Source organism: Rhea americana, unplaced genomic scaffold (assembly GCF_003343005.1).
Source record: "Rhea americana isolate MKP2758 unplaced genomic scaffold, rheAme1 scaffold_298, whole genome shotgun sequence".
Classification (NCBI taxonomy): domain Eukaryota; kingdom Metazoa; phylum Chordata; class Aves; order Rheiformes; family Rheidae; genus Rhea; species Rhea americana.
The window spans coordinates 307,750-318,051 of record NW_028186421.1 but is presented as its reverse complement, the minus strand read 5'-3'; the positions used below and the strand labels follow the sequence as shown (position 1 = coordinate 318,051).

At 39.6% G+C, this 10,302-nt stretch overlaps 1 protein-coding gene across 1 annotated transcript in view; it reads left to right on the top strand.

The window, feature by feature from the left end:
- The first annotated feature begins 9,848 nt into the window (after positions 1-9,848).
- Positions 9,849-10,302, top strand: part of LOC146593343 (macrophage mannose receptor 1-like) — a 56,739-nt gene continuing 56,285 nt past the window's right edge. The window contains exon 1 of the mRNA XM_085309411.1: positions 9,849-9,991. Within this exon, the coding sequence (XP_085165537.1) occupies positions 9,931-9,991 (61 nt within the window). The 5' untranslated portion in view covers positions 9,849-9,930. The remainder of the gene's footprint in view (positions 9,992-10,302) is intronic.

Below are 10,302 nucleotides of genomic sequence, written 5' to 3'. Positions count from 1 at the left end.
TCTTTTTTCTTTTTTCTTTTTTCTTTTTTCTTTTTTCTTTTTTCTTTTCTTTTTTTACAAAATTTGAAATATAGGTTACCCATAAACTCCCTGCATCTACACAAGAACAGAACCTGAAGGCTCTCCTAGTAGTGGGACCATTGCTATTTGTCCTTGTAGGAGGTACAGGACCTATTTTGGAGGAGAAAAAAGGAAGGAGAGGAGAGTATGAGAGGCTGTTCAGCCCTGCAGTGACGTTGATGTCCAAACATGTGAGGGCTGACCCACATTGCTGGTGCAAAAAAGGCTACTGTGGTCACAGAAAATAGTGCTGTCCTTTGTGAACTGTTTGGTTGACCAAGCCATTTTCCAGYTGGTGCTCAGTCTATGTGCTGTTGCCTGGCATTTTGTTTATTAAGTGATTTTCACAATAGTCACAGTCTTACAAACACTAATTGGCGTACACAGAACACTACACAGCATATCTTAAACTGGTGAACTAAGGCAAAGAGTGAGTGCACCTCGCACAAAGAACACCCAGAAAACCAGTAGTTTAGATTAAATTCCAGGAGTTCCGGATTCTAGCCCCGTTTTCACATCATGCGAGTACTATTTTCYTGATTTTAAAATCTCTTGGCATAGGTCCCAGGAATCTGGGCTACTTCCCTTTCAGATTTTATAAAACCAATATTCATAAATATTCTCAAGGAAATGCCTGTTGAGCCTGCTACACAGAGTACAAGGCATTTAACTGGAAAAAATGTATCAAATGTTGAGATTTTAGTTCTCCTAATGATAAACCAGTTGGACAAGTAGYGAAGAGGTTGGCTGGTTTCTTGAAGTATACAATAGGTATAGCTTGGCTTTGAGGTAGTGTGAGTTTTTCTATCTCCTCCTAATACTTCCCAACAGAAGAATAAAAGATGTTTCAGACTCCATGGTTTTTAAAGCCAGGGCATTTCTGCTGAAAATAYTACTCAGTGAAGAGCTGAAGTGATGGACACTCCTGGCCTGCACCTGCAATTTCATTTCATACTGGTTCACTGAACAGTTTTCAGATGGCAGGTTCTTTGGGGCCATGCAGTGCTGTTTAACATGTTGCTACGTTTCTGATTAGTTTTGGGGCTGCTGCCAAACTTCTCGAAAGTCAAGGCAAGGATGTTGAATTTCACAGAAATGATGATTTATAGACTCAGGTTCTCACACATCATATGTTATCAAAACTTTGTAAGAGGAGGAGGGTAGTCTTAACTTCTTTCTATCTTCTCTTCATTTCTCTCCCTCTGAAGACCTAAGTGGATAAGGAACTTATCTCTTGGAGTGGCACTGCYCTGAACTTCAGCTATGGATTAGCAGATGGAGGAAGAAGTAAGAAGGCTCTTTACTTCAACTCTGCCACTCCAGCAGCCCCCCTACATCCAGTTTTGAGGCTGTGTCTTGGGCAGGTTTTGGCTCATAAATTTCACTATATTCAGTACTCAATATACACATCACTGTTCTTTTAGTAAGTCGAGAGGTAGCTGTGCTCTCATTTTAAGGGTAGGGAAGCAACGACAAGAATAAAGTGAAACACATTTACTAAGTTAGGTGTTGAGTCTGGATGGCTTAAGACAGGTTTTCCCAAGGACAGGCTCTGCTCCTGGGTGATGCTGTGCCTCCAGGACGTGCTGCCTGGGGTCCGAAACTGTCCTGGGGGCATCTGGTGCCTTCCACCTGCACAGCCAGGACTAATGTGCTGCTCAGTGGAAGGAGAGTCTGTCTTGCGAGTCAACTCTGAAAATCGCTCTCCAGACAAACTTGTTTGAACAAATCTGAATTCATGAACAGGTTCAGACTAATCATAACTACGTTTTTTCATCACTAAACAATGTCAGAGAAAAACATCATCCTCAAACTTGGTCATTCTGAGGACAGACAAACCTAATGTATTTATGAGTGAAACATAGGGTGAATTGCAGTGTGGTACAGTGCCATCTCGTGGTTCTGGTGCCAGCCTAAAAGGAAGTAAATGCGAGAGACACTAGTTCTGTCTTCTGGTATGTATACAGTTGAGACTTAGAAATTTTATCCTGTTCTGAAAAGAATGTTACCAAAAAAAAAAAAAAAAAATTGTTCAAAATTAGAATGAAATTTAACTATTTTCTGGAAAAAAAATAATGTTTTTTACATACCGTACAGAAAATGCAATATTTAGTCAATGATTGTGTTTAGTTTACATATAATTTCAAAATATTTCAGTTTTACTGAGTTCATTTTCTGATGAAAGATGATTTTTAAATTCTGCAGAAATGTTGAAATATTTTTGGTCAGCACAAAGCTAAAGGAATTCTTTAAATAAGACAGGAAATCTGGACATCAAATAATAGATGTAACTTCAAATTCTTAGTGCCTTTACTGATATGATCCATATTTTCTTCCAAAAATTGTACTTGTACTGTGGGTAACACTTCATAAAATTGAGGATAACACTTCATAAACTTTAGGATAGCATGTATTTAAACTGCTGTAACAATAATCAGATGAATATTGATGATGTCAAATCTTTTTTGCTAAAAAGGTAGGGTTTTGAATATTCTTGGGTAAACTGAAATGAAATCTGTTTCCTTTTCCCCTTGGAAATTCACATGTATGTAGAACTTTSCTATCTAAGCACCATGAATATTAGATTTCTGGTATAAACTTTTTTTTATAAAAAAGAAAATTGCAATATTATTGTTGCTCAACTACTACCAAACAGAATAGTTGCCAAAGGAAAAGATTTCTCAAGTATCCTCTTAATACTTAGAAGAACACCATAGTAGCCATACTAGTGATTCAAGATCAAATTTGTGATTAATATGTAGCCTGTGATTTTATCCGAGATCAGAATATCTGGAGAAAAGTTTTAAAAAAGAGCTCTTTCCCAYGAATAAACCCAATGCAAACTTTATCACTGACCATTACCTAACCATCTCATAACTCGCTCACAGATCTTTTCTTCTGAAATACAGTCTCCTATTGGTTTATTTCTGCCCAGAAGAATGATCCTTTTTGAAGGATCTCTGACAGCTGGCCTAGGTTATATTTTGATTTAATACTGACAAGGRATATTAAGTTTGTTGCCTTTCAATTAAACTGGATTTCTTTGTGTGCCTGTATCATGATACGGCAAATAGAAATGACTAACAAACTTGTCCTGTACCACTTACTCTTTCAGATTTTTCTACCATATCTCACCTTTTGTCTTTCATTTCTGAGAAGTCTCTTTCCTGCTATGAAAATCTCTTAATGCTTTATTGAATTCTCTGTTTTATCTAYGAACTGCCGTATTTCTGCTATATCTCTTTTCATACATGGTAACTAGAACTGAGTATGCTATTCAGAGATAGTGACTGGTATCAATATGTTATGTCATTACTTTAATTTCAATGCTGTGTTCTGCCTGGCAGCTGCCCGATTCTATATTTTCCTGACCTTTGACTTTTCAGCCACCTGTGGATATTATTATACATGAAGGAATCTTGCAGAGACCACTGGTATGTGAGAAGTAGTTTTATCGCAAGGCTTGCAGCACCTAGACAGATGAGAAAGGGCAGGCTGCAGCTTTACAGCTGTCTCTTGTGCAGCTACAGCACCGTGACTCCCGCTGCTCAGGTATGTACAGCCCTTTGCCATGCAGGGCACTGAAATTAAAACAAAATTCCCACAATTTTATGCTGGACAGTTGGTGGATTCTCATTAAATATAGGTAAACAAAAYAGTCTAGCTAATTCTTACAAATATAAAGAAGCACATAAAGCAGTTAACACAAASAAAAGCTTAAGGTGTTCCTTTGAGAAATAGAAAATTGTCATTCAGATGTAATATTATTTATTCTGTTCCTCTATTTACCATTGATGGTGCATGTATCCTCTTCAGAAACACCGGCTCAGGCTCATGCTAGGTGATACCAGACATCTCAGGTGTTCATGGTGGGGGGAAGTATGAGATCTGCCAACATCTCTCTCTCCACTGACAGCAAAGGGAATTTAGGATGATCATACTACCGTCTTGGAGTCTTGTAAGGTGGGCTGAACATATTTGTTGGGTAGTTAGAGGAGATGATAATGTTTTAACTTACTATCAATTTTCTATGTATCATCTAAAGTAATTACAGAATAATGAAATCTTTCTTAGTGGTGCTTTACAATTCTTTTTCTCACCAATGGCCAGAATTTCTTGCTGAGATAATGGCATTGCAAAACCAGCACTGAACTGGATCCTCCTTAGGCACGCTTGATCTTTGTTCTTATCTGCTCTCTCATTACTATGTGGTTGCAGAGCTGAACAGGACAAGCCTAAGTTTTGCAAAGTAAAAGATAGGAGAAAAAAAGTTCTGCTTGGTTATATTGGAAAGTTTTTATCATTGTCTTTCTGCTATCTCCCATATAGAGGAAAGGTGCCTGGTTCAGCCTTGGCTATTTTTGAAATGAGCTCTGGTGAATACTCATCAGCATCCATAGGTATGTCTCTAGTTCTTATGAAATAGAGCTGTAATTTTCCTTAATTTGATAGTTACATTCAGTTTGTTGTCATGGAAAATTCTTAGAGAATATTCAAGGTTTCAGTCCTTTTTCTATGATTTTCCTCAGAGCTTTTAATTCCTATTGATGCCTGAAAAATTCTAGTTTAAATAAACCTAAATCCTCTGACTCCTGTATATAATTTAGTATAGTAAAAACATAGAATAGTGAAGTTCTTAAAATGATCTTCATAAATAATGCTTCAGTCTAATTAGCTTTTTACAACAGTATAATTTTTTAGAAAGCTAACACCCAAAAATCATTAAATATTTGGAGAAAGTTGTTTAAATACTCTAGCATGAMAATTTACTAAAATGATTATAAGCTTCCATTACAGGTAACCCACTGCAGCGTAGTATCAAAAAGCCTCACTTTGTATATAAACTATATCTCACTGTTCACAGAGTAAAAGTATAAGACAATTATTCCGTGAAGGTTATATTATATTATAACCTTGTATCTCGCAAGAAAGTTGCAATGTCAAGCATTTAAGGAAAAAAAAAATTATGACACTAAAAAGAAAAGAGCTGGAGAGGTGTAATCAGATCTTCTACTGCAGAATTCCCAGCCATCAGCGTCTTAATGCTGGAAGGCCCTAAAACGCTCATGGCAAAAAAAAAAAAAAAAAACTCTCAATATGAAAATTTTTGATATCCTTGGATTCTGCTTAAAATAGAGGCATTTTCTTGCTGAGTGGATAGAGAGTGACCCCATATACGACTATGTTCCTCCTTGCTCCTAAGTGAAGCCAATCTTTTTCTGAAATGTATACATCTTGCCAAGTTTCTGGTTTTGAGATAAAGATCATGTATACACCAAACTGGTGGTTTGTCTAAGGGGAAAGAGAAGTACTTTTCTTAAAGGAAAAATGTCTTTGGTTGATGTTTACTAAGCAGCACCTAATCTTATAAATATGACAATTTTAAGATTTGTACACCTTAGAGCTAAGGACCTCTTACCTGTATTTTATTCAAAACAAAAATTCTCTAATCCAATGTCTAGCTGTATTTCTGAAGTATGACATAATAGAATGCTATGGAAAATAAAATTAAAACTGACAAAAAGCATGAGATAGGATCTATAAAACACCTGGGTGTTTTACAGCCATAGGCCTTATCTCCTTTGCTTCTTGAGACTTCTCAACGGTGACAGAAAGCAGAAACCTCCCGGAATTTCTTTAATTGTCCTGATCATCTAAAAACTCTGGCCTGTATTTATGGTAGCTTTTAACTGCACAGGCTACACTTACTTGTAGCTGTAAGGAACTAGAAGCGCAAGTGTGTGGAGAAACCTCATTTCTTCATCTTTTTTCCTGGTATAGATCAGGTATAAAGCAAATCTGAAATGTTAGAAATCATAATGAAAGAGTAAATACATTCCCAGTAGTCATGTATATTTGTGAAGCAATTAAAATGTACACAAGGAACAGGGACAGTTTTGCTTTGCAGCAAAGGTAGAATGCCAGAATTAATTATTTTTCTTTAATTTAAAGCATAGATAAAAGACTGCACAGGTTGATTGTTCTCCCTCCTGAAATGTTTTATTCTATTTTGTTTTTAGAAATTAAAAACAATTAATTTCTCAATATCATTGAAAAGAATCTCTGATTTGCATTAAAATGAAATACTAAACTTGCCAATTCCTATTTTTCACTGCTCAGTGTCCTGCTTATATAGATCCTTAATGTAGTACAGATATTGTGCATAGTATGCACACTTTGTTCTTGAGTATGCTTATTATATACTATAATGCAAATGTTAGAAATGTGTAGAAAACTATCGGATATCAACTGAGAAATACAGACTCGCAAATGAACCATCAAAAATCATCCTGGACACAAACATTCAAGGATGGGTAATAATCCAGCTTTTTTGTTCATGTTAAAGCAAAACAGGCATATTGTTACAGGTCTGGATATGATTTCATTTATACAGAACTTTCCATCTTCCTGTTGACTATCAAAAGTCAGGGGCCACTGTAACTTCAGGTTTTCATGGTATTTTTCCAGGAACTGTTACTAGTTGCCAGTACTGGATGTCCCAGATTTGGGGAAGGCCGACCTGTTTCGGAGGAATGTAGGCCTCTCTGTTCCARACGCAAATGGCAGCTGACTTTCTACCCACAGACAGAGAGAAAAACATATGTCTATCTAGGGCATGCTTTAAGTAGTAAGCTGTCATTAGTTATTCAGAGTATTGGACTTCTGGTAACTATTTACCTACAAATCACTATAGGCTGAGACTTAGCTGAATCCTTTTGTCCCAAAAGAGAGCAAATCTCTCCCTTGAGCTGTGAGAGATCAGCATGCACCATTCATGTATTCACCCAGTGATTCACTAAGAGCAAGCTAGGCTTAATTGCTGAGGAGTATCTTGCAGGTAGGAAGTGAATAAGCTCATCAAGACCTGTGCTGCTCTGGGCAGGGTGAGCTTACGTATATATGCACACTGAAAACTGCTTTGCAGTAGTGGTGTTCGGGTGTACATGGGACAATGAGAAAGTGTCCAGTGTCCAAAGGAGCTAATCCAGGCACAGATCTCAAGAAAGGCTGGAAGAAGTTGGTCACTGTCTTAGAAGATGGTCTTTCTAATGTATCATTTGCTTGGAAGGGACCTTTGGAAGATATCTATTATGACCCCCTTTCCAAAGCTGGGCTAACTTCAAAGTTCATGAGGTTGCTCAGCAGCTTGTTCAGCTGAGTTTTGAAAATCTCCAAGAACAGCCCAATGCAGCCTATTCTGTCACTTCAGAGTATAAATCATTTTTGTTAGGGCCACTGAATGCCAAATAGTCACTGCTGACTGCCATTTTTCTATTTGGGTAGCACACATTGTACTTGCTATGTGTGGCACACTTTGCTATTTGAGTGATTTGGGTTTAATCTGAAGACTTTTGTCAAATATACTTGCATCAACATTGAACCTTATATATTGTGTTCCTTCTCTGTTTATGTTTAGTCAGAAGAAAACAAACAAACTTTCAGTGACAGTCTTACAAATAAATGGATATCTTGAGACAGCAGCATTATTCGCCTTCTTAGGACTTGTTCTGAACTTCCTTCTAATACTTCCTGAGCTTCCAGTTGTTACTAAATGCTAGTAAAATAAACATGTCAATAGTTATTAAGGTGACTTAGGAAAATTTGTCCTTCTGTATCTAAAAACACTTTTCATACATGCTCTGAATGCCTGTGTATTCTTAAAGTTGTAATGTATGGGAGAATTCTTCATTTCTGAATTCTACTATGAGTATTTCAGTTAGCTATAATCTCTGAAATGCAAGCATTGGATCTTTTATTTGTTCAGTATAAAGGCCACTGCAAGTAGCTAGTGAATAATAAATAACTGCCATAAACTCCAGGAAGGGAATTTGTGTTAGCTTTGGGATGGTTTCCCAGGTGAGAATTCATCGACATAATGATCTAGGACACTGCTGATGACAGCTGAAATACCTTCCACCCCATGTTTCTGGGCCAGATTGTTCCTGACCTTTATGTGGGTTCTCAAAAGTCAGAGAAGTGCTTCCTCATCACTCCCCATGCACAAGCCATATGAGAGCCCAGCACAGCTGGAGTGCCTGACTGGAATCCTCACCTATYGCTGTTAATGGGAATTAATCAGTCACTGAGTTCAAATGAGTYTGAATTTCATCAAAGTGAATTCTTCTCTTGTAATATTACAGTAAAAGCACCTTCTCACTGCACCCTGTTTCTGCCCACACTAATCTATTTCACACTATTTTCCTGGGTATCTTCTGTTTTTCCACCCAGAACTTCTGGCAAGGAGGCTTTTCGAAGTTCTCTACGCTTACCAGCAATTTCTGAGTGCATGACAGTGCAGGGAGAACTACTGTACAATGTCCTTCACATACATGGTAAATTTGATGCTTCTGAAATTCATTAGACCTATGTATGCTACATCATCACATTTAAAGAGCCTGACAGGTTACAAAAGCTTAACAGCACAGCTGATGCCTTCCATCCATTTGGGAGCCTACAGCCTGYGTATTGAKAAAGAATCAGTCTGTAAGGAAGTGTGCTGCTCCCCATAAAACAGTGCATACAGAGGTCTCTTACCCTGCCCAAGACAAAGCCATAAAYGTCTCAAGGTAGACTGTGCTCTGAAGGCACCGTTTCTGAAGGATTATCTAAATTCCATGTAGATATTTCAGGTTGTGAGAACCCAACTAGCAAGCAAGGCTTTTTTTCCCTCGTACTGTGATTCATGAGTAAGATCTTGTGAACTGTAGGAACAGCCACCAAAGTTGGAAGAACAAAAAGAAGAAAATTTGTTGAATTTTATTTATCAGAGCTCAGAAAATACTGCAGAAGTATTTAAAGAAAGGTATTTTGGTCCTTCTCTTTTTTTTCTTCAAATATGCAAGTTTCTCAGTGAATTTACTCACACAGGCAGGAAATCAGGCTCAGATCCTCAGTACTAAATAACTCGTATTAAATTAATTAAATACAAATTAAATAATTTGTAAATAAGGAAAATAATAGTATTAATCAGACCTTGTTTCAAAATTAGGTTGGGAAAGCCAATGTTCACAGATGTAAAACTGCACATAGCAGAGGATGAACAAAAATCAAGTAAATTCATGCATTTCATCAAAACACACTATAATGCCTTGTATCTTGAAAATTAGTGCTGAGTTAGAGCTTTGAAGTCCGTGTAGCCTCTTTTGTTTTTCTTTTTCATCCCATAAATCCCATGCTGCACCTTCCATAGTTCTAGGGAGCGAGGCTGTGACTTTTCCTCCCTATTCTGCTTTTCAGCTACACCACAGTAGTCTTGTCCCACCAGGGAAACTGCAATTAAGGCAAACTTTCCACACACGGAGGAGGAGTGAAGGAGGAGGAGGAACAACTGAAATCCTAATTTCTAAAAGTGGGTCKCTTCTAGTTCTGCAGCTTTTGTACTCATGAGAAATCTGGTCATCCACGTAAACAAGCTTAGAATTTTTTTCTAATTTGTGCTCATCTCCAAATGAACGGAGGGAAATACCCTGCTCTTTCAGCACTGGTTTGGCAGGACTGCTATTCTCCGTCCTCCCTGGAGGGCTAATTTTCTTGGAAAACCAGCAACCGACCCACATGCCACACTGACAGCATCGCAGAGGGAATAAAAGCCCTCCCCTCAGCTATCAGCACTTTATCACCTGCATGTGCATGGCAGGAGGCTCTTCCCTCTGCTCAGAAATCAGCTTAGGAAAGCAAAGTTTGAGCAGCGAATTCCTGTTGTTTCAAAACACCCCATGTGACAGGATATTTCCTTATCATTTGGAGCCCAGAGCCTTCCCCAGACCCACCAGCCCTCCGCCAGCGCGGCGGCCCTGCCCGGCGGGAAGCCCGCTCCTCACCGCGGCCGCGGCCCGCCACCCCTCGGCGGCGGAGGAGCACGGCTCGGCCATGACCCCCTCCCTGCTCCTGCTTCTCCTCGCACTTGTTCCCCCTGCTTTGCCGCTGCTGGGTAAGTGCTGGAAGTGGGAAGCGACCTGCCGGGGAGGGAGCGGGGTCTCGGCGCTGCCCTCCTCGCCCTCGGCGGGCGCAGCTGCCGCCGCCGCGCTGCGCCCGGCGAGGCGCCCTCGCAGGTGCAGCACAACCTCCAGGACAGGGCGAAGCCTGCGGCCATTTTAACCCCCTCGGGGATGACTGAGGAGAGCCTCGATGCGGCGCGACGCGACGCGGCGAGCGGCCGGGGGCAGGTGGCCGCCCGCTCGCCCTGTGCTCCCCTCCGCTCCCCGCGGCGCCGCCCGGGGGCCCTCGGCGGGCGAGGCCGCC